At 39.5% G+C, this 25,266-nt stretch overlaps 2 protein-coding genes, 1 non-coding gene and 1 pseudogene across 3 annotated transcripts; 3 read left to right on the top strand and 1 right to left on the bottom strand.

Annotated features, from left to right (window-relative positions):
• Positions 1-6,985: 6,985 nt before the first annotated feature.
• On the bottom strand, positions 6,986-7,057 carry Trnag-ucc (transfer RNA glycine (anticodon UCC)). The gene has a single exon. It is a non-coding gene; the product is annotated as a tRNA-Gly (tRNA).
• Positions 7,058-8,248: 1,191 nt separating this feature from the next.
• LOC140230097 (uncharacterized) lies at positions 8,249-11,069 on the top strand. The gene has a single exon (XM_072310302.1). The coding sequence runs from the start codon at positions 8,249-8,251 to the stop codon at positions 10,997-10,999; it is 2,751 nt and encodes a 916-aa protein (XP_072166403.1). The 3' UTR covers positions 11,000-11,069.
• Positions 11,070-11,105: 36 nt separating this feature from the next.
• Positions 11,106-12,033, top strand: LOC140229408 (integrase/recombinase xerD homolog; annotated as a pseudogene).
• A 2,230-nt stretch (positions 12,034-14,263) lies between these two features.
• LOC140229730 (uncharacterized) lies at positions 14,264-24,855 on the top strand. Its single transcript, XM_072309970.1, has 7 exons — positions 14,264-14,305; positions 15,410-15,487; positions 16,454-16,531; positions 17,626-17,703; positions 18,510-19,457; positions 22,569-22,823; positions 23,719-24,855. The coding sequence occupies exons 1-7, from the start codon at positions 14,264-14,266 to the stop codon at positions 24,853-24,855; spliced, it is 2,616 nt and encodes an 871-aa protein (XP_072166071.1).
• The last annotated feature ends 411 nt before the right edge of the window (positions 24,856-25,266 follow it).

Here is a 25,266-nt window from a genome sequence, read left to right as displayed (position 1 = left end):
CACTTATATTACCCCACCACACCCCAACCAAACCCAAAATCCACACATGTAAGTTAATTGTTGTAACCAATAATTCAGCCACAAAGTAGTATTTGTCTTGAAAAGCTTGCAAAACTATGTTGGAGGTAATAAAATTGAAATGCTGTTACATCCTTCAGGTGCACAGTGCATACAAAAGAGACATGTTGCTATATATATATATATATATATATATATATATGAGGCTGCATCGATGTGCCTCTTGTTGTTTGTTATGTTCCACTGATTAGACTAGGAAGTTATGTACCACAGTGTATTGCTACCTGGTGAGTATGCTAACTTTGTTTGTTTGGAATTCTTGCCATTCACAAAGGGTTATTGTTCAGCATTGCAATAAAAGACGACCAAAAGAAAGGACCTGTTTCCTATGTTCACTTATTTTATTTCTTTTTGTAAACAAGACTCCACTGCCGCGATCCATGCTTTGTTGCCATCATGTACACTGACAAATACATGTCCGTGCTGTTCTAAATCAACGAAAGGTATAAAATGGATATTCCGTCATCCCCGCAATGAAGGCTACTACTAGCCCAACGCTTGTGCTCCTTTCCTCTTGGGAGGAATCGTGAAGTGGGGGGTTCTTTACACTAATCAATGTGCTTTTTATACTTATATAAAATACTTTATCACTGGTGGCATCTAGATTGGTGCAGATAAGCAGGCTACTACAAGAATGTGTCTCGTTAGCTTTTACTTACCACACAGTAGATATGTTGAGAAGTGTCGAAAAATGAGCAGCTCCAGCGAATGATAAACACTACCGTTCCTTCACATCAAGAAGCTATTACACTGTACTATCGCGTGTCTGCTAAACCACGAGGCGCCTACGTGCGAGTTTGCAGTTCATTGTGTGACCTCACCTAAATCGTTCCGCTGTAGTTCCACAAAATGGCTGCCAATTCCATAGGTTTGGATCGTGATTTTAACATGAAGGTATGATCGGCATCAAAATTCGACAGGCGAATTGAATAATGTCTCAAAACTGAGGTGACTCACATCAAACATATATACAATTTATTTCCTACCAGTATACATGGGCTTTTCGACACAAACGGGGAATCCCCGCGAATACAGGCCATATTATACATGTACATGGATTTAGCACGAAGATAGTGTGCGAATGATAAGGTGGCAATGTCACTGGTATAAAGGAGAGTTACGACTGATATCTGGACTTTGGACCCGAAACGGGAGTATACAAAATTGTCTCATACTTGAAAATACAATGCAGCCACAAATAATAAAACTTCATGGAGGCAGAGCTCATCTCAATATGTAAATTCCAGATAGGCGGAGTGCCGAAGTGATTGAAAGCCTGAAGGAGCAAGCCTACAATTGCCTTCCACAGCCTCACGTTATTAATGTGATAAATGCGCATCCGTGTATAACGTGTGGCACGCAAGATTCAGCTAGCTATGTGAAATTATAATAGCTGGAGTCGCATACCCGGAGAGTCTGAAAGAATAGTATAACAAGTTTTCTTTTCTTTTTATGTTTTCCATTCATTTTTATTTCATTTCATTTTCACACTATTTCGTTCATTCAAAGCCACGGTAATACAATTGTATTTCAATTTCTTCCCGGGAAATCTGGAATATGTCAATACAAGTTCAAATTCGTCTTTTGTCGATTATTTCGAACGTCTGTTCACTTTGATCAATTTTGTCACACTTTCTCGTCATTCGTCCGTCACACTCGCTGCACAAATGATATTAAAAGCAATTTCGTCTTTTAGCGGTCATTTTCGTCAAATGTTATTTCAAATTCATTTCATATCTTGTCTGTTGTGATTTCTTGGTTATTTCTTTTTTCTTGCAATCGTTCACCTTTTTTTGTACAAAAGAAAAAAAAAAGAAGAGAAAGATCAGTTTACTAGGCCTACGTGTAACATTGTGATGATGTGTAATAAAAATATTCTAATAGGGTCTACCAGCAACTTTCCTACATGAAAACTAATGAACAGCTCTGCTTTTGAGCTTCATGCTCTCAGGGAGTACCTACCACATTGTATGCGCTGTCTCACTGTGCCGAATTCTTCTTGCTGTAGATACCATATTACTCCAGGTCTTGTTATGATTATGAATATCAAATAATTGGGACTGCACTTGTAATGGCCTGTTGGACAGGAAAACTCTCTTTTTCCATACAGGATATAATAAATGGAGCCTTCCGCCAATTGTAAAGGGCTCCGCATAAGATTGCATAAACAGCACTCACAAACGTATTTAATCATCCAAGTGATTGCCATGTAAACGGCGGTAGAAGACTCATAGAGACTCCAAATCAAGACAGCATAACTGTGAAAACTTTTGCCGGGTGGACTGTCTGGTGTAGAAATAATTCTTACCCCTCCTCTTTCCATCCTCATTCGTTGTTAAAAGAAGACGATTCTGTATATGGCTTCTCAAAGGGTTGTATTTGTTTGTGAATTTGTTTGTTTGTTTGTTGTCTTTTGTTTGTTTGCTAGTTTTGATGTGGATGTCCGATGAGCTGTGTGTCGTTATAAATACGTTTCTCCAAGGGCAACATTTTTCTGTCACATATGAATAATGGCATCGAGGAGAATGGGTTTTTTTTTTTCTTCCGCTTCCCCTCCATTTTATACATCATTTAGAAAGTACAATGCATCTTTGCTTCTTAACTTAGTACGTGACTATTTTGTTTTCTTTGTATATTACTTTTGTAAAGTTCTTCGTGGAAAATGGATATTAAATTACTTCTGTTTTCATTGCATCCCCCTCCCCCCCCCCACAAAAAAAAAAAAATCAAATGAGAAAATATCCCTGCCAAACGGACGTGTATCCTCCGCGTCGTTAAACTGGGAATCTAGCAACTAAGGTGGGAAAGAAATTGGTACTTGCGCTTTTATTTCAGGCAACTACATAAGAGTATCTTATTCGGACCACCAAAATTTCAATTTTAAAGATTTTAAACCCGAAACGGGCCACTAGCCAAAAATTATGTGTCTAGCCCTGATTTTACATCGTATAAATTTCTATTATAATTTGTTTGTTTGTTTGTTTTTTGTATTACTGTACTTCAGACGAAATAATTTGCATAGTTATAAGTATACATTTTTGTGCATAATGTGAGTCTGTTTTATGAATGGCGATTGGGACCTTTTTCAAATTGTTCTGTGTACTGAGGTCCTACTATACAAAAGATTTGTGTGACATACAACTTGTGTCAAATATTTTGACCTTGCTTCTGTTTATTGAAATTTGAACCTGCATATTTTTTTTTTTACACTATGAAATTTGTCAGAGGGAATACATATATGTGTTTCCACTGTTGATAAAGAGTTCCATAAATTGTAATCTTTAAATAGGGCTGAGTGTTAAATTCACATCTTTATGAATAATTAGATATTATGTAGGCTTTTGATATAATCTGCTTTATTGGTTTTATATTTTTTCTTCATTGATTAATGCTGAGCTACATCTTAGTTAAGCACTGGATATCTTGTAAGTCATTGCCTTTATTTCACCCTCTTTACTCTTGTCCCTGTAACTGTGTGTCCAAGTCCAAGTTATTTTTTTCTTCCTTCCCATTATTCAATCCCTTATTCTGTTTGAATACATTTTTTTTTCTTTTAACATCCGTTAGTGTGCTTTCTTCCCCCCCCCCACAATTATCATTTCATTTTCGAATATTGTATGTATATTGTACATAGTTTTCAGGCTGAATTTTCCAGTCTTGTGTATCTGGTGGTTTTATTGTTGTTGTTTTTTGTTTTGTATCTGTAAATAGGAGTTTCTGCAATTTACAAGCTTTGCTTCTCAGCAGGACTCCTATCTTTTCCACCTCATGTATATGTTAACTCTTTTTAGCTATCTGTCATGTTTGTGTAATCATTGATTTCTTCTCTTCAGTACCCAATATTACAATTTCTGTAATTTGTTTTCTTGGTGGAAGTGCACAAAAAAGTTGAATTGAATTGAATTGAAAAATTGAATTGAATATATATAGGTACATAATGATTATTCATATTGAATATATATATATATATATATATATATATATATATATATATATAGATAGATAGATAGATATAGATATATATGTTGCGAATTGACGTATTGGCTCCAATGTAACGAAGAATAAACCGGCAATGCAATATTTCGCCAATATTGCATTGAGTCAATAAACTCTATATTGGCGAAACATTGCATTACCGGTTTATTCTTCTATATATATATATATATATATATATATATATATATATATATATCGAAAGAAATTAGACTTCACACGAACGTTGCTCTCGATCTGGTACTCTCTGTTGATTAATCAAGCTTTCGGCCTGCCATCAGGCATTCATGAAGATCTACTAACAGAGCAAAAATATTATCCTGATGTCATAATGTGCCATGATATATAATAGAATGTTATATAATTTAGAAGATTTATTGTTCCGTTGGTAGATCTTGATAAAGGCCTGATGACAGGCCGAAAGCTCGAGTGGGTGAAAGGGAAAACAACATCGAGAGCAAAGTCCGCCTCAAGTCTAAGTTCTTTCAATATATGCTACCCACAATGAAGCAATGTGTGCGTTTGAGAATGGAACAATCTCTCGTACTATACATAGTTATGTATATATATATATATATATAATATACAAATATACCAGGCCTGAGAGGCTCTGGTTGAAACTATGCGCATGAGGTGACTTCAGTAGCACTATTTTCTGAGGGGCGCAGCCCCGAAGAAAATAGTGCTACTGAAGTCACCGAAGGCACATAGTTTCAACCGGTGCCTCGAAAAATTGGCCTGGTATATTTGTTTTATATCCCTCCCAATGAATTTAAGAGTATTCGACTACTGGTATTCTGTAATTTACCTCTTTTTTAAGGGCATCTTGCTTTACTTTTCAAGAAGATTGACTAGTCATTCACGCTCGGGAAAGCAGCTCAGCAGGAGGGCAGCGCGTACGCGTACTATGAAGAGACAACTGCGCGCTCAGCCGCTGAAGTGTACTCGGTGCATTGCTGTTACAGTACAACGTACTGGTAAACATGCGCAAACTGCAAACTCACTACGCGCTTCATACATGCAATACGCCTTATCCGATCTGTCAACAAGTTATACCAATTTGTACGTTCGGTTGGTTGCCAGTGCGGTGATGTGCGTGCTCGAGCTGATCAACGATGTGACTGTGAACTGCAGTTGATTGTGTTTTCTGTCGATCGTCTTTCTACCTAGCTGTCTGTACATGAATATGGACTATAATTTCCTGTTAAAATGCAAGTATACATTGTAAATTTGGGTAGCATTCAGTAACAGCGTATATAAGGTTAGATTAGGCACTGAAAAAATTCTAGCAATTAAAGCATCGAGTGCCACTGTAAATTCGTGTGATTCGTACGATGTTCTAACGTAAACAGTGAACAAGTTAGACTCTAACTAACTCGTTAGACACTCCAAAAATAATTATTAGGAATGAGATTACGGGAAATAGGGCCTACTGTTAGACAGGTAGAACTAACGTTAGGCTTAACTAGCGCTAACGTTAAAGCAGGCCTACTATCTACTGCAGTTTCGTTTGTCAACATCTTTTGGGTGGGACGCTCGAGTTAGTGAACTGCGAGACCAACTTTCAAACGGCGAAGCATGAACTCCCCAAAGGCCTACGGTACGTCGAAGAACCCTAGCTTGCTTATTGTTGTCTAATTATAGATCTACGATATCGCCTACTCTGTTGTAACGTAATACAATTTTTTCTTTTGAGGTAGAATGAGGGCTTTATAAGAGTCTCTCCGAGTCTCTCTAACGTAACCCGTGTCGCATTGAGTGTATGCGTGCCTTGTGGTTCTCGCGAAGTGCAGTGATCTAAGGCGCCGCGATACCCATTCATTTGTACATGAAATCTCTCGCGAAGCAAAGGTGCTGCGATACCCATTCATTTACACGTGAAATATTTCGCGTCGCGACGCGAAGCAAAAAAGGCGCGAAATTACCAGCGTGGTATAGTTTTTACCATTTTCCCTAGGGAGTATAGTCTTTCGCGGATTTGTATGGTAGAATTATGTTTTGTTGTTTACAGTGCTCTCGACCAATCAGAGGACGAGAAGCAATTTGTGAGGGATATAAATATATATTAAAGATATACATATTCACACACACACACATGTATATATATATTTATATTTTGGATCAAAAATTTGTCTTCCATTGATTGGTTAAAAGAGCTTCACGTGATTATAGGTATTTTGAACTATTTTAGAGTGTTGGTATGTTTGACACTCTATGAAGTACTATTTGCAAAATGACGTCACTTTTATGACGACATTTTGCAAATAGTATACTATTTGCAAAATGATGTCACAATCACCCTTCTTTACAGTCAAGTGTACGTGGTCCGTCCACGTCCGGTCCCGAATTCTAGTTTTCAGATTTGCAGCGGCCATACGAGCGCTTGGATACATGCGACGGGCAACTCTGGCGGTGCCACGGCTGCTACGTTTTTCAATTTCCGGTCTCTCGCACTGTTGCGCGTATTGCAGGCGCTGCGCTGCCGCCGCAGTGCGGCTAAGCTTAACTGCGCGCTGCGACCAGCCCCAACACGCAGTGTTGCAGTGTAACTGTGTACACGGAGCGTCCCGGGGTTAGGCTAAGCCTATAATGATTTTCACTTTTTATTCAAATTTTTGATCCAAAATATAAAACAAATATACTTTGCCTAGTTTCGAGTTTCTTGTTAAAACTATGGGCCTCGGTGACTCCAAACTAGTACTATTCACTTCGGGGCTGCGCCCCTCAGTGAATAGTACTAGTTTGGAGTCACCTCTGCCCATAGTTTTAACAAGAAACTCTCAAGGCCAAGTATATTTGTATAATATATGTGTGTGTGAGATATGAGAAATGAGGAGAAATCGGTGCGTAGCTTTGACATCATTATTCCTCTTACTGTTCCTCTTTTTTGGAAAAGCGCAAGAGTTGAAAAATTGGTCTCCGCCGGGGATCGAACCCGGGTCTTTGGCATGGAACGCCAACGCCTTAACCGCTCGGCCACGGAGACACCATAGCGATTCAGGCAGACCCAAGCTCGAATACCCGACGGACCAACCTTTCAACTCTTTATGCGCACGTTCCTTTTTGGGGCAGAGAGTTATGAATAACAACCAGCCGCGTGCCTCAGCTGGATCTGCAATGAGATTCACGTAGCGGTGAATTGGGATAATGTGTTTTTGCGAAAGAAGACACCGCTACAACAGCTTTGGGGCTTCTCCTGAATAATTTGCATATGTGAGATATGAGAAATGAGGAGAAATCGGTGCGTAGCTTTGACATCATTATTCCTCTTACTGTTCCTCTTTTTTGGAAAAGCGCAAGAGTTGAAAAATTGGTCTCCGCCGGGGATCGAACCCGGGTCTTTGGCATGGAACGCCAACACCTTAACCGCTCGGCCACGGAGACGTCATAGCGATTCAGGCAGACCCAAGCTCGAATACCCGACGGACCAACCTTTCAACTCTTTATGCGCACGTTCCTTTTTGGGGCAGAGAGTTATGAATAACAACCAGCCGCGTGCCTCAGCTGGATCTGCAATGAGATTCACGTAGCGGTGAATTGGGATAATGTTTTTGCGAAAGAAGACACCGCTACAACAGTAGTCCAGATTCTGGACGTTTTCTTATCATTACGCACCCACGCGCGCTCCACAGCTTATCGCGCTATATCCCCTGTAACCGCTCGATATCGATGAGGGCGCCAACAAACCTGTCCGAAAAAAACGTCCAGACTGGTTTGACAGAGCGTAGGGTCAAAAGTTCATATTAGGTATGCTGACGTAATGCCCTATCTCTCGCAAGCTCATTGCGTATGCATGAAAAACTAAGGGATCGATCACAGAAAAGAGTTCTGTGGTATCGATCGATCTGCAGCCAGCTAGCTGTGTGCATTGTACCGTGACAACCATAACACTCACAGTGCGATAAGATTACTGTAATGTATTTGCCTGCGTTACGCAGTATAGCTGGCAAATATTGTTTAGACGGCATAAGTGCGAACACTTAATTGTTTTCAGGAACGCATGACGGAATGCATTGTATCCGTCATGCGAGTGGAGGGAAATTTGAATATGAAATGTGATAGATGCCTGTGTAGGGAGCGGTGAGGAAGAAGAGGCATTCTAGCCTTGCACTCCATTGCTAGCACGTTCGAATTTGGGCCTCTCACAATCTACCTTCGTTTTACGCGGTTTCTCAATATGGATGCAGCCAGGATAGCCGACATGATTGACTCTAAAGTCAATCAGAGCCAAAACCGCCTTTTATCAGACCTCGATAATCTAATTTCAAACAGACTGAGCAATTTTCAGCAATCTTTGAACGAATCTCAGAAAGCTCTCAGTGACGCGCAAGTAGCCAAAATTGAAGAAATGCATGCGGACAACTACAAATTTCAACGCAAGGGCAACGAGGAACAGTACAAAGTCAACATCAAAGTTCAGAGGAAGTTGAGGGAAACAGAACAGATTCTGAAAGAAGAAAACGATATTACAACATCCGTTGCCGACGCGAAAGCAAAAATCGCGGAAGGTATTGACATTATAGACAAACGGCAAAAGTTAATCAAAATGGCCGACAGTTCACCCTTGGGGTGGAAGATGGTAGCAGAGTACGAGAATAACTCTTTAGCCGACAATTCCGACGATGAAAAGCGGATGTTCAAAGCAGAGGCTAGAGCCGAGAGGAAAGCGAAAAAAGTCAAAAAGCAGTGGGAGCCAAGGCGATTCCAACCATACGCCATGAACCGATCATCATGGAGGCCGATTCACACTGGCGCCAAAGACCAAGAAAATCATGCTTCAACCAGCCGCGGAGGAGTAGACGAACGCAAGAGGCCGGGGCTTTGTTTCGCCTGCGGTAAACCCGGTCACTGGAAGGCTGACTGTCTAGCAAGAGGCAATAGATCCGGCCAGATAAGTGGATCAGAATTTATTCACGTAGCTAAAGAGAATGACACAGAGTCTAAGTTAGATTCGATAGAAAGGGATCAATTTGATAGTACAAGTGACTTGAAGGCACTGCCCAAAAATAGTGGCAATAAGATTAATGTGTCCCCTGTTGGGAGATTGAAACAAAATGTGAATAAGTGGGCCGATTTCGGGGCCAGTAGGGAAATCTTGGATATTATTGAGAATGGCTACAAATTGCCTTTGCACACATTGCCTGATAGTAAAGAGCTTCGTAATAATAGATCCGCTTTAAATCATGGCATGTTTGTGGAAGAGGAGATTGGAAGGTTACTGGAGAAGGGTTGTGTGACAGAAGTTAAAACAAGGCCCACTGTTGTGAATCCTTTGACAGTTTCGGAGAATAAGGACAAATGTAGGCTCGTTTTGGACTGCAGACACATTAATCCACATTTATTCAAGCAAAAGTTTAAATATGAAGATACATCAGTGGCGAAGGATGTGTTCGAAGAAGGGGATCATGTGTTCACATTTGATCTTAAATCTGCATACCATCATGTAGAGATTTCTGAACCACACAGACAGTATTTAGGATTTTCGTGGTGTTCTGAAGGTCAAACAAGGTATTTCGTGTTTAATGTGTTACCATTTGGAATTTCCACGGCGGGTTATGTTTTTACAAAAATAACACGGGTTCCAGTCACCTACTGGAGAGCACAAGGGAAAAAGATTGTCATGTTTCTAGACGACGGGATTGCGGGATGCAGCGATAAGACAGAGGCGATAAAGATGAGCGGGTCAATTAAATCAGAATTGAACGAATTGGGTTTCCTTTTAGCGGATGAAAAGTGCGAGTGGGAACCTAGCAGTAACGCAACCTGGCTAGGATTGGATTGGAATTTTACATTGGGAGTAGTTCATGTAACGGACCGCAGGATACAAAAATTGAAAAAGTCAGTCGAAAGCATTTTGACCAAAGTGAACAGAGGTAACAGGCTTGTTTTGGTACGCGAACTAGCAAGTGTTGCTGGGCAAATCATTTCCACTCAACCCGCAGTCGGGTTAGTAGTTCAGTTGAAAACGAGAGAAATATTCAAGTGCATTAATAGCAGGGCTTCGTGGAATGCCCCAGTGTTAGTTTCTGACGAGGCGGTATCAGAGTTTAAGTTTTGGTATAAGAACATAGAACGGGTGAATGGCATCCCTATGACATTCGTGAAACCATGTAACGCTACTTTGTTTACAGACGCGTCGGCCACTGGGTACGGCGCCTACGTATGTGAAGATTCCAATCTGGAATTGGTTGGTTTCTGGAAAGAACAAGAAAAAGAGTATAGCTCTTCGTGGAGAGAAATTGAAGCTCTGAGCAGAGCACTAAAATCGTTTGGTTCGTGCCTGGAAGGGCAGAGTGTCCGTTGGTTTACGGATAATAGAAATGTCACGAGAATTGTCCAGAAAGGAAGTAGAAGCCGGCAATTACAGAGCATTGCCCTTGAAATTCATGAAACTTGTGAAAAGTTTGGTTTAACCATAATTCCGGTTTGGATTCCTAGAGAACAGAATACACGAGCTGATAACCTCAGTAAAATTATAGACAGCGATGATTGGTACATAAGTCCAAATGTATTTGGTTATCTGGATCGCAGATGGGGGCCACACACAGTAGACAGATTTGCATGCGATTATAACTCACAGTGTAGAAGGTTTAATTCCAGATGGGGATGTCCAAATTCAGAAGGGGTAGACGCATTTAAACAGGCCTGGAGTGACGATGTTAATTGGTGGGTGCCACCACCGCGGCTGGCAGCCAGGGTTATTGATAAGGCAGTACAAGATTGTGCCAATGGTACCCTAGTTGTGCCGCAGTGGAAATCTGCTCCATTTTGGCCAAAAATTTTCAAAGGAGGCAAATTTGCTCCTTTCATTGAGAATTCATTTATGTTTTCCTCAAAGGAAGTAAAGAAAGGAAAGGGTAACAATGGCATCTTTGGTTCTTCGAGAACAACGGATTTCACTTTAATCGCATTGAAATTACGTTTTTGATCTTGTTTATCGCATCGCGACAGGTCTAGGACTATCAGCTGCGATCACAGATGAGATCAAGGCATCCGGAACGCAGACAAGGAATCTTCTTAATTTAGCCGGCAGCATGGCATCTCATTTAGTGCAGTCCAGGAGCGATGGCACCTCAAACAAGTATTACTCATCTTTTCGTAAATGGGAAGCGTTTATCACCTCAGAGGGCGGTAGAGCGATTCCGGCAGAGCCCATACACGTTGCACTGTACTTGACGAGTCTGATCGACGCGGGAAAGTCGCCTAGCGTCGTTCAAAGCGCCATGTATGCCATTAAATGGGCCCACGGTATGAGGGGTCTAGAGGATCCTACGACCAATAATTTTGTGTTAAATTTGATCGAAGCAGCAAAAAGGAAGAATTACAAAAAAAGTATCCAAGAAGGATATTTTGTCAAATGAGCAACTTGTGCGCCTTTGTGACAATCACAGTGACACCCATGACATTCTGGTTCTTCGCGATTTAGCGTTCATCGTTCTTTGTTTTAGTGGATTTTTTAGGTTCGACGAAGCTCGTTCCTTGAAGTGTAACGATATTACTTTTCATGATAATTACATGTCTGTGTACGTTTCGAAAAGTAAGACTGATCAATTCAGGAAGGGAGATGAAGTAGTCATCAGCAAAGGTCTGACAAATGCATGCCCCATGAGAATTTTGAAACGTTATATGGAGTGTGCAAAAATAGACCCAAAGTCGGGTCATTTTCTGTTCAAGCCTGCATACGCCAATAAAGGCAAAGTGTCTTTGATACATAAAAACAAGTCCATGAGTTACACAAGAACACGCGAGACGGTTGTAGCTCGCCTGAAAGAGGTCGGCGAAGGCTTGAATTTGGGTCTTCACTCATTAAGAGCCAGTGGAGCAACGGCTGCTGCCAGGGCCAAAGTGAAGGACAGAATATGGAAAAGACACGGTAGATGGAAAGGAGACTGGGCCAAAGATGGCTATATAGAGGATAGTCTGGAAGAAAGACTATCAGTCACCCAGGCGTTACATTTGTAAATAAATGGTAGTTGTATGAGGCAGAGCATAGGTCATTATGTAATTGAGACATAAATATACAGTTATGCCGGAGATTTAAATTTCTCACCTTGTTCAGAGAATACAAGTAAAATATTTATATTCCGGCTTATATAAAAACTGGGGGCAATAATGTTGTTTACTCTCATACGATTTTTGTCGTCCTTGATACGTTTTGATACGTTTTATGAAACATTACTAGAAATTGTTTGAGGAACGATCATGTTTCATAGCATCCAATCTTGGCATTTCGGAAAAATATGACCCGGAAAACGCCCTTCTTTGTGGTAGTCATTCTAGTAGCTCGGCAGGCTATATCCCAAAATATTGGATTGAGTATATTTTGTGGTGTCAAAAGTAAGGTGAAGGCTATTAAAATGAGTGGATGATGGATGGGCAGTGTTTTGAACGATAGAGTGATGAACATGTATTTGCCTGCGTTACGCAGTATAGCTGGCAAATATTGTTTAGACGGCATAAGTGCGAACACTTAATTGTTTTCAGGAACGCATGACGGAATGCATTGTATCCGTCATGCGAGTGGAGGGAAATTTGAATATGAAATGTGATAGATGCCTGTGTAGGGAGCGGTGAGGAAGAAGAGGCATTCTAGCCTTGCACTCCATTGCTAGCACGTTCGAATTTATAAATTTATTAGAAACAAATCAAATTGATGTTTATGCTTACGACTTTGGTCTCAGCCATAGCCATAGGGTTTTTCCAGAGTTTTGCGCTTATTAAGTTTTATCTCTGGTTTTTTCACCCCGGGCTATTTCGTTAATTAGCCCTGTTATACCTTGTTATATCGATTTCCAAAGAAATCGGGATCCGTGTCAGAAGATCGATATGCACATCGATATGAAATATGTCAAGACATATATGCAATTATTTTTATTATGTTGATCTCGATAATTAGAGATTTCTCTTAATAAAGGCCATCTCTTCGTGCTAGTAGCTCGGCAGGCTATATCCCAAAATATTGGATTGAGTATATTTTGTGGTGTCAAAAGTAAGGTGAAGGCTATTAAAATGAGTGGATGATGGATGGGCAGTGTTTTGAACGATAGAGTGATGAACTGTGATGTGCACAACACGGAGCACAGATAATCTGCTCAGCTGTTCTATGCATTGTTGCACAGCAGCTGATTCGTGCAACGTCTTTGACTGGCTGAAAGTTGTTTGGAGTCATCATTCTGTAGGACCTACTTTGGACTTCGTTGTGCCCGGGGACTTGAATCTACTCTTGAGATTGAAAATGGCGAACTACAATTCGCCAGCTTCCCGATGTATGATTTGTGATGTGTCACTTTTGACGTCCAAACACTATATAAAACTGAACTCTAACGTTAGTGTGAATGTCGTGAGATGTGGACTTCAAGAAAAATTTGAAGATTTGCTTGGAGATGTTATTTTTGGTCAAGGGGATCAATATGTTTGTGACAAATGTGTGTCCAAAGTTAATTGTCAGTCAAAGTTGACAAATCTCCGACATGACTTGATAAAAACTTACCGTGCAACTCAGGCAAAGCGTTGCATGCAGGTTTTTCCAACTTCAGCCTCGACTCGTCCATGTAGCTCTACTTGTACTAACGTTACTCCAACTACTATTGACACTGTAACGTTAGACTGCTGTGCAGTAACTACACCTGTCAAAAAGTCTGGCTCACACAACAAGGCGAAAAGACCTGCAGCCTTTTCACCCGGAACACCATCATCAAAGGTAATTGTTATTATCTTCTCGGCCTAAATACTTAATTCTTTTACCCCCCCCCCCCAGGCCCACTCTAAACTATAGGCTTGGTGTTGGGTTAAAACCATATAAAATTAGAGTCGACTGTAAACTTAGACTAAGAATCTGATGTAAAAGATTCCAGAAAGACTTCAGCAGTTTTCAATCAAAATCTAACTCGAGTTTAACCAAAATTAGAATAACACCAATGTAATGAAATTAATGGAAGCTTGCTGTTCATTAATATTTAAATTTACATTGGCCCTTGCGCATTTTTACATCATACATGTTCTTATTTTTTGTTAATTTTTAAAGTAAGGAAACTAACGTTAGAATATATGCTTCGAATTATGAAAATCTTTAGGCATATAGAAGGTCTAACGTTACATGTTTCTTTGTAACTCATTTGAATTGGTTCATTCATCACTTTTATTTTTGCAGCATCGGGACAAGAGACTCTATGCAGGATCATGTAGATCACCCATGCTACGACAGCATCATAATGAAAATGAGCCATTGTCAGAGGTAAGAAATGAAAAAGAATTCATCATTCATTCATTCAAATGATCAAAATGAAAACAAGTGACCTTACAAAGGTTTATACTGTGGACTGATCTTAATCAACCTCGCTCAATACAAAATTCCAGCCAAATTGTTTCCCTATTATGGATTTTCCATAATAAGTTACATTTTCATTTGATATAAATGTAGGCCTAATTGATTTATTTCCCAATTTTAAATATGTTTGTGGTTGATGTGTTTACAGTAACCTACACAGATTAAAACTTGTAACGTTAGGGGACCCAATGGTAGTGCAATGACATAATAGAACTTTGTATTAGCTGAATTATAACTTTATATCCCAAATGACTCCACCTTTGAGGGTACCCGCATTCTTTCTAAAACTCATTTTGGCATCAACCACAATTTGGAAAATCATAACATATAAAGTGGGGCTTAAATGTGTGAATGTGATGTATGACATGTGTTGACAGAATTTAGCCTAGAACTGTTGTAAGCCCAATGATTTACATTTGAAACTTTCTTGTACAGTGGTAAGTTAATGGCAGGCACATTTACGAATGTACATACTCCATGTTGGTTTAAACAAAAAATGCATGACCTACAGTACATTCAAATTGTTGCCAAACAAGGGAAGTTGGCTTGTGAAGAAGAAAGTTCAGAACTGGCCTGCAGTAACAGCACCTTACCTAATGATCTATGAATTCCACATTCCACTTCGATTTTGCTGTAAATATTGGAAGTTGTAAATCATTTATAACAGTGTTTATAGTATGCAGGTTCTTTATGGCCCCTTCATACATGTTCCAATGGGGCTTATCTCTAAACCCATGGGGATATAATTATTTCAAATTAAAATAAAATGTACTAAGCATTAGTCCAATTTTAAATTGCTGTTTATATACTAGTACTGTAGTAGTTGTGCAAGAATTAAATGTATTGATCATAAATGAATAAAGCATTCCTCTACGTTCTGATAAAACAAAGCTAATGTAAATTGTGTACATTGACATTGATATTGCAGTGATATGAATGATGGGGTAAAATACTTTCAAAGTGTTCTTGTGCCAGTTGTGGTATTAGTCATTATTATTTTTCTTCCTGCAGTTTGAGATGAAGAGTACATCAAGAGCTCCTAAGACTTGTCAGAAACAGCTCTCCGTAGAAAGATCTGAAAATGTGCAGGTAAGTACAATGATGAGAATTACAGTGGAGATTGGCATTGTCTACATGTTCGGATGAAGAAAATGAAAAGAAGAATATACTGGTAGTGAAATGGGCATGTTAGCTATTCTGACATTATTCTGACATCAAATGCATCAGAAAAGCTCTGTAGTCAGCCATGGCACAGTCATAGAGTGTACTTGTGTACTGAAAAGAATACCTTGTTATTAAAATATATACAATGTACCTCTGAAAAATCTGTCAGACCATTTTAGATTGAAATTGGAAAAAACTCTGGGTTGTGTAAAAGGAATCCTGTTGGATTTTTAATAACTTGGGAACTGAGAGTAGACTTTTTACATAAACTGAACACTTCTGATAAGATGCTGCGAAGTTATGTACACGTGTACACATGTACAGGTTTTACATTGTATAAGATGTGTCATAAACTCAAACGTCTCAGATCTTGGAGTTTGTGGCCAGTATTTACTACATGACCTGGTTGATCACAGGTAATTCGAAAAACACACATCCTGTGATTAAGGTTACAACAATTGTTCAAAGTTAAAAGGTCAAAGTTAACAGTGTCTTGTGTCTGATTTCAGTAAGGTGATTTTATGAGAAGGACTGAAAATAAAGAGGAAGGGGTTTGATAACACAAAACAAATTTTGATGAGTTTTTTTTTTCAGGAAAGACATGCTTCAATCACAAGGCAGTTTGTTTGAACTCCTTGTGATGATCTTGTAGAGAGTTGTTAAGGATTGGTATCACATTAACATCAAATGCAGTGCAATCTATCTTTGGAACCCCCCCCCCCCCCCCAAAAAAAAAAAGGAAAAAAAAAAGGGGGGGGGTGGAATAAATAGATGAATATAAATAAATAGATAAATAAATAACCGGAAGGTTTTTCTAGTACAAGTGAATAACATTTTTTGTTTTTGAAACACCACATTAAAAATTGGTCTTGTGATTGTTCACATTTTCAGCAAACTCCCCCACAAGCTCAAGAAAAGGCCCCAGAATTGGAAAGCCCACGTTTAGAAGTTCAATCAAGTGTGTCAGAGGTAAGGACTTTAAATGGTTCTAAGTGTGTGTGTGTGTGTGTGTGTGCGCGCACGCATGGGAGGGGGGAGGAGGAGGGGGAGGGTGGTGCAAATGGATGTATTAGATTACATTAACCATCATGATACAGTGTAGTATTAAACGATATGTGACTCAGATACTGGTTATTGTCTCTCCTGTAAACTTTGAAAATTCTTCATGTATACAATCCCTACCCCTCCCCCCCAAAAAAAAAAAGACCTCAATTTCATGGAAAATGGAGATGTGATGCTGTTTTGTACACAGTGATAATATCTTCTATCTTGTTCAGCTTTCAGTCCTCTTCAGATACTGACAACCCTTCTATTTCCTTTTGAAATTACAAATTGTTGCATGAGTGGGGAATATGCTGCTTTCATTAAGGAAGTGACATACATGTAGTTTGAATTTATGGCTGTAGTTGTAGCTTAAATTACAAACCTATAGAAGATTCATGAGTTAAAAATAAAATCGCTCAATATTCATGTCTGGCCTCTTTTATCACCACATACTAGTAATCGATGTCAAATTCTCAGCGGTTGAAAATAGGTTGACACCGTTGATAATGTGGCCAACTCAGTGACGCTTTCCATGTCCCCGCAGCAAAGTTGCTAGAGGCATCCTTTTTTCGGGCCACCCATCTGGCCGTCTCTCATGTATGAGTCAACACTAAATTCATAACATTTTGGAGTTTTGATGGGCATACACTTTACAAAGTTACAAGAAATGTTCTAATTTGAATGATCAAAGATCACAGTTTCTTATACATGTACGTTTGATTTCATCACAATAATTTTTTCTACTATGTGAGGCTCTGAAAAGTGGAGTGCCAGGTGTTTGTTACAGAAACATAGATTTGGGTGAGGGTTTGCAAATTACTATGCTTTAATTGCAAGGCAGTTTTAGTGCCTTATGTTGATCTTGTGACAGTAATGGAATCCTTTTGACTAACTTCAAATGCAAAAAATAAAAATAGAAGGAAAAAATGAAAATATGGTGAAGTTCCTAAAACTATGTCTACATTATAAATGAAAATTCAATTGTACACGTTCGATTTCATGACTGTTTACATTTTCAGGAAACTCTCCCACGACCTCAAGAAAAGGCCACAGCATTGGAAGCCCCACATTCAGAAGCTCAATCAAGCATGTCAGAGGTAAGGGTGTGTGTGTGTGTTGGGGGGGAGGGGGAGGGGATGTGGTGAAATGCATGTATTAGATTACGTTAACTGTCATGATACACTGTAGATTTTAACAAATATGAGTCTCAGACGCTGGTTAATGTCTCTCCTCTAAACTTACAAGATTCTTCATAGATAAACAATCCCTAACCCCTCCCCTCCATAATATGGAGGATTAATGAGTTAAGAATGAGATCACTCAATATCTATGTCTGACCTGTTTTATCACAACATAATTGACATCAAATTCTCAGCAAATGAAAATTGTTTGATAGCATGCCCCACTCAGTGACTCTTTTTAGTGGTCTGCAACATAATTGCCAGAGGCATGTTTTGGGGTTATCTGTCAGTCTGTTTATCCATGTGTGCATCTGTCCATTACCAGTTCTTATTTACATGATAATTTAAGAACAGCTGATCAGTTGTTCATGTAACTGGAGAGATGGATGTACCATGAGTCAACAATTTAATGAATTGAGTAGATTAAATATGACAAATTGGCACTACAAACAATGGTCAGAAGACTTGACTTTTTCTAATATTTGAATGGACAATAAATACTTTTTGAATGTCTCACAAAACATTTGTAATTGACCAAAATGGTGAAGTTTTCAAAAGTTATTGCATTTTAACAGTATAGCATATATTTGTTACACTATGTTAAGTGCTTCGAATTTCTCCATTTTCTTTTTTACTATAAGGTGGTCATTCATAGCGAAAGTTTCACCAGAAGAAATTCATTACCAACCTCTTGGAGTCGTGTGGTTGCTGCTTTGTGCCAGGGAGATGAAGATGTTGCATTAGATGAAGTCATGAAATTCAAAGGAATGCAAGAAAAGATGAAGGATGTTTTCGTCAAGATGATTCATAAAGAGGTAGAAGGCATGTGCAAGCTTAACCCGCCTTCTTCCTTCCGAGATTCATCTCTTTCAGCACTGTCATCGATCAGTTTTAAACAGCAAGCAACAGAACTGACAGCCAATGCCCCAACACTTTTGTCAGCATTAGAGGCAGCTGCCGAACCTCATCGACTTGAAAGAAATGTGCAAAAAACTAAGGAAACATTGATCCCCAAAATAGTGACTTCTGCAAGCATTCTCTTGAATTGTAGAAACAAAAATATGAATGCACATCAGGTAGTCAACTCTCTCTGCTTAAGAGAAGGTGCAGCCAAGAAGTCCACTTTCCAACGGTTGAACAGAAAAGGTGTGTGCACATCTTATCACACTGCCTTACAAAAACAATTGGAATATGGTGAGAACTTTGATGAAGAAGTTGTAGAGTGGGCAAAGACTGTTCATGAATGTAGTTCCAAGGAACGAGAGCTCCAAGCAGATGTGAATTGGGATGTTGAATCAACTGCTGCCATTCACAGAGATGACATAGGATATCAACTAGTGATGGATAATGTGGATATTGTAATACAGGCAAGGCACCCTACCAGAGACAGTTATGGAAAGGATTTGCACATGGTTCAGATGATAGCTGTTCAGCACAGAGTTCAGGGCCATCATCTCTCCAATACTCAGGCCATCAGCTCAGTAACAGAAGTGGAATCTGGTGACTTCTTGCCCAGCATTGAAGAAAATAAGATGTTGCGACGTGAGTGGATGATACTGGCATCCCGGATGATAGGGGAACACATACCGGCCCTTAAAGATGTGATGTCTACCCTTCCAGGGGTAATTCATCATGATCACATGGCAGAGATGAAGCAGAAGTCAAGGGTGGTAAGTAAATATTTTGTTGAGTTTAGCTATTTGAAAAATGGCAACAAAACAAAAGGCTGTGTGCTTTTCATTTCTTTTTAAAGCCAAATTATTAGTACCGTAATACATTTCAAGACATTATTTTATTAAAGACACTTTTAAATATTTGGTAGATAATATGCTGTTTCTGGTGAGATATGTACAGATAAAAAAAAATCACACATGAATTATTGTCAGTGGACAGTAATTCTGCAAGACAGTAGCGTGTGTTGGGGGAGGGGGAGAGGGGGAACTGGGTGTTCACTTTATTGATTTTCACGTTCTCAAAGCACTACATGTAGTTATGGTTTTGAACTACATTTCATGGAAGGCGTAATTAATTTTTAGACTTTATGAGAGACACTTATACCATGAAGGATCACACATCTCAGATTTTTTAAACAGAAAAATGTTTTTGCTCATGCTTTGAACATTGTGGAAGCACCATTTATCTGACGTACAGTTGTACACACTGATAGTGTGAAATTGATGTACTGTAGGTCAGATTTTTAGCTCACATGAGCCTATTGCAATCGCTCTTCGTCCAGCGTCCGGCGTGCGTCCTCCGTCGTGCTAAACTTTTACATTTTCATCTTCTTCTTAAGAACCCCTTGACTGATTTTCACCAAACTTGGCAAGTAGCATTCCTAGGGGGATAGGATCTCAATTTGTTCAAGTGGGCACATAACCCACCTGGGGGCCCCCAGAGGGGCCCAAACCCCCAAAGGTAAGGAATCTTTTAAAAAATCTTCTTCTCTAGAACCAGAATTTATAGAGCTAAGTTAATACTGGTACTATGAATCAGGACATTGATGACAGTAGTTTCAGATTTTTTCATGGCGGAGTCAGTGGTGCCCCCCTTGGGACCAGGGGAGGGGGGTGGGGAGAGGTTCTAATGGGGCCCAAATTGTACATTTTCATCTTTTTCTTGAAAATGCCAGTATGAATTTTCACCAAAGTTGGCAGGTAGCATCCCTAGGGGGAAAGAATCTCATTCCCATCAAATGGGCACCTTGCCCCACCTGGGGGCCCCAGGGGACCTAAATTTGGACCGAAATTGTAGATTTTGAACTCCTTTTTTCTTGAAAACCCTATCACTAATTTTCACCAAACTTGGCAGGTAGCATCCCTAGGGGGATAGGATCTCATTTCTATCAAATGGGCACCATGCCCCACCTTGGGGGCCCCAGGGGTCCCTCCCCCTCCTGTAATGAATCTTTACAGATTTCTCTAGAACTGGAAGTGATTGAGCTAATACAATGAGTCACTATAATGATGACTGTTGTTTCAAGTTTGTTCATAGGAGAACCAGGGGTGCCATCCCCACCCCGTTGGTACCCAAGGAAGTGGGATGGGATGGAGGTAGAAATGTGGGCCTAAATTTTCATCTTTTTGCTGAAAACAACATAATAGATTTTCACCAAACTTGTCAAGTAGCATTCCCATAGGGATAAGATCTCAAAGTGTTTGAATGGGCACCATGCTTTCCTTGGGGGCTCCAGGGGTTCCAAACCTCTTAAATTAATGAATATTAAAGCCCAAACAAAGTTCTGGTATGCCTGCAAAAGTTGTCAAATTTTGCTCCAAAATGTGAACGTATGCCTAGGAAATGTGCGGAATAACGCTGTAATAACAAGATATTCGATGGGTAAGGACGAAAATGGGATATATTAACCAAAAACATTCAGTCTCGGAACTTACCCGAACGGGGTCAGGCTAGACTCGGACTCGGGAATAACTCGGCCTCGCTTTGCTTGACGGCGGGATGAGTTGTACTGCTACTGGTTTTCCCTCTGGATTGTACAGTACTATGCACACGGGAGCGGCCTGTATAAACTACATTGTAGCGTTCTGGCTACTCGCAGTAATGGTCCGAGTTGTTACAACACGCGCATCAAAAACCTCTTTGGCGCGCATGCAAAATTAGTGTGCGCCTCTCAAGCACCTCTAAAAACAATCAAAGACAATTGATGAACAACAACAAAAACTTCAAAGACCGCGCGTCTCAGCAACTGAGGTGATGTGCGTACAAAGAGATTTTCCCCAGTAACTGAGAAAAATCTCTTTGTGTGCGTATTATAAAGCGTCTTTGCTAGTAGGCTTGAGGACCGCGCGCTGTCCATTTGTTTTGTACAGGATTAGCACGCACTTTCCTGTCTGCTCAGTAAGGCCTCGTTTGGCCTGTGCTCGTAGTATTATAGAGTAGGCTACTGATGAACATGGCGATCACGAACTGTGTGTAAATTGTCTGAAATAGGGTCGAGTTTTCCCTGAGACCGAGTTAGTCTGGAGCCTTCTGGAATAAAAGTCGGTTTACCGACTTTTATTATTTTTCTCAAAATACTCCAAAACGACTCATAGTTCCGGCAAACCGCGTCAGCCAGGTAAGTTTCTTTGTAGACTCTTTCGATATATTGCAAGCAAATATGAAATGGTGCCAGACGGGTTCTCAAGCCCTTACCAGAACTTAGTTTTCACTTTAAATAATATTTTTCTCTAGTTCTAATCAAAAGTGATAGGGCTTTAAGTCTTTTTTCCCAAGCTGCGTAATCTAACGTTCTATAAAGTGCAGTGTACATGGCAGGTATTTTTACTAGTGTGATGGAATATATATGGACACCATGCCTCCATTCTCAAAGCTACCCCCACCATAAGTTTCCAATGTTCACAGGTAAGAGTCTGCAAGAATGCATGGAAGGTGAACTTGCGATACTCAGGTGAGCGTGTGACCCCCGGGTTTCTTGATTATTTTCAAACTTGAACAGTGCCAAAATAAGGCCTTTTGACCTGTATGTGAAATGACTTTTAAATCATGTCATTGACTACACTGCACCAGAAAGAGCGATGTTCAAATTAATATTTCTGTACTTGAACTTCATTACTTCATATTATTAAGTTTTTCCACAAAAGCATATTGTAATACCATCATAAATATCAAATGTAACATGTTTTGTTGGTGAGTTTGATATGCTATAATGAATATTTATAATTTTGATAGGGTGCTGCATTAATATTTGATTTTCTTTATTGTTAACATTTCAGCAACTGTTCATGATACCCCCTGTATGTCTGGTCACAATTATTCTTCAATAGGTTAATCTTGGTGTTCTCATTGAAAATGAGAACACATCAGATGGCATATTCAAGATTGTGAAGCATATGCACCAGTACACTCCTGGACATGGAACTGACCACCCTACCAGGATCCTAGTGACAGGGGATCTTTTGACATGTGAACGAATATCGAGCTGCATAGAGGAGCAGAGAAATTCCACTTCTGCAAGTCAGAGGTTTGAGGGCTTGATGCCAGTTATTGCTGACTTCCATGCCCTTGCTAATTATTACCAGGTGAGATGAGAACTAGGATTGTTTTTCATTTACGTATTTCCTGATGTATTGCACATATCTTGTAATAATCTCATAATATTTTTCATAAAAACATAATTTTGTCATTAGACAGCCTTATTTCCTTTCAAGAGGGACACTTGTCTTTAAATTATGTCACGTTGCTGTTTCTGTCAAATACCTAAAAAGCACTCAGGGACAGTAACTTTCAATGTAACTACATGTAAAGGCCTTTCCAATAAAAAACAAAGAAAAGAGAGAAATACCGGTATCAGGAATTAAGTTTCAGATAGAATTCCGTTTTCCATAGGCTTTGTTGTATATCAATTCTATTTGAACATGGATATTGAGATTGTGCAAATATACAGTCTGTACTGCACAATACTTTCCTGCCGTTCTGGGCTTGTCTGACAACTTTTCTAAACTATGTCATGAATTCATTGGTATTTTTTCGTTCAATATGTAAACATTTGAAGAATAGGGTTTGTCATGATTCTCTAGTTGAAAACTCACTTTCTGTTTCAAGTGGCTGTCCCTGTTACTCTATCTATTTTCCATCTTTGCAGATGATCAGTGCATATAGGTTTATGTATGAAATGTCAGTTATAAATCATGTTGAAGATACCATATGTGACTGCCATTGAATTCATGTTTTTTATAATGTTCACAAAATGCTTGGTCCTGTGTGGTACTTTGTTTTTCAATGTGTAAGAAAATATTCATCATTTGATGTGATTTTTTACCTTTTTTAATGTTCATACATTGGAACTACCAAGATATATAGTGGGTCTACATTACATATATGCTACATGTAGACATGGAATAATATAGCACCACAATAGACACTGAGATCGTGTTGAAAGTAGTAACTTTTTACTATAATATTTTGATGTGGCAGGTGATATGGAAAACCCTCTATGACCCATCATCATCAGCGGATCAAGGAACACTGTATGCAGCTCGGAACTTCTTAGAGGCAAGAAATGTGACGTCCAACCCAATGAAAAATATTAATGCTGCTGCAGATGTGGTTGAAAAATTCACAGTAGCACTTGTGATTGCCGCTGCCCTACACTACTTTGGGATGAGTGAGGTTAATGGTGAGCCGACTAAAAACATCTTCAGACTCGAAGAGCACGGAGACCAAAAAAACTATGCAGAAACAGTCATGACTGGCTTTGTGAACACATACATGCTAACATCTAGTGTAGATATGAGGATGGAGGAACAATTGTTTCATTGCAGTGTGTGTGAGAAGAAGTATGTGTCACGACAAGGCCTCCTCAAACATCGAAGAAATGTCCACCATGGTGTACCTACTAACAAACCTGATCATGATATCCCTAGTAACAAACCTGATCATGGTGTCTCTGTCATGCAGGATGGTGTACTGAACTATGCGAAATGTGCACTGGGGATGTGTATGATCGCCCTGAACTTCAATGATGCTCGGCAAATGGGTGATGGAGACAGATTGATTCGACTGTACAAACTAATGATGTTACATTGCAAGGTTTCAAACAAACCTAAATACAGCTTTCAAATGCTACGCCTTCTGGCACAGGTTAAATGCTTTTTGACTCCTCGACTCGCGTATGAGCTCACATGGAATCGGTCTGTAAACACTAAAGGTAAAGCTGGTTGTAATGTAGAACTGGACCGAACAATGGAGCATCAAAACCGGATCTTCAAGGAGCACTGTCGCGGTATGCGTGGAAAAGTCACCCAGAAAAGTGTTGACAGGGTAAGCCGGTCTGCCCAGGAAGCGCATAAACTTCTTGCCAGCTTAGACACTCAAATGGAAGTGAAGAAACCATCATCTAAGCGCCAAGAAACTAAAAAGCCAGATGTATCTTCCCTTGCAATGGCTCTTCACCAAGAGAACATTTTTGAAGAAATACCTGGTAGGAATCATTCTAAATTTCCAGACTTCCCTGTAAGCATTCTAAGTAAACTATCACTACCAGATCTCCACAAGTGGATAAGTTCATCGCTGAAGGTGTTGTCACGACAAAATCAATTCAGAATTTGTTGACTTGTTGCACTAAACAAGTGAGTCTAGTAACAAAAAGAAATATGACACTCTGGCCTATTTCTAGTGAGCATTGTTTGTATGTCAAAAGCTATTTTCCACCAGTACAGTAACACATGGGACATCACAGGTAGATTTTACTATATATCATGCAATAAGACATGAAACTTTGTTTGTATAGTAATATATTAAGTGCCTTCATACAAAACATGGGAAATAATGAGAGTCACCCATTCAGTAATTAATGTATTCAAATTTATTTCCCATTTATGTGTTGGATCAGTAGGGTCCCACGATTGTCTTTTATTCTTCTTCTTTTATGTGTAAATACTTTCAACTACAAAATCATTATGCACATTTGTTTCTTAAATTATAACTTCAGCTGAAACAAGATATTTCAGAAATATTTCTGTA

This window comes from Diadema setosum, chromosome 6 (genome assembly GCF_964275005.1).
Source record: "Diadema setosum chromosome 6, eeDiaSeto1, whole genome shotgun sequence".
Taxonomy (NCBI): Eukaryota; Metazoa; Echinodermata; class Echinoidea; order Diadematoida; family Diadematidae; genus Diadema; species Diadema setosum.
This window is presented reverse-complemented; position numbering and strand designations above follow the sequence as displayed.

What these genes read in the sequence shown, in the direction of transcription:
- LOC140230097 (XM_072310302.1), top strand. Translation starts at nt 8,249, where the DNA reads ATGGATGCAGCCAGGATAGCCGACATGATTGACTCTAAAGTCAATCAG.
- LOC140229730 (XM_072309970.1), top strand. Translation starts at nt 14,264, where the DNA reads ATGCTACGACAGCATCATAATGAAAATGAGCCATTGTCAGAG. An exon ending in TTCAATCAAGTGTGTCAGAG is followed by an intron (nt 16,532 to 17,625) that starts GTAAGGACTTTA and finishes TTACATTTTCAG; the next exon opens with GAAACTCTCCCACGACCTCA. An exon ending in CCCTTGCTAATTATTACCAG is followed by an intron (nt 22,824 to 23,718) that starts GTGAGATGAGAA and finishes TTGATGTGGCAG; the next exon opens with GTGATATGGAAAACCCTCTA.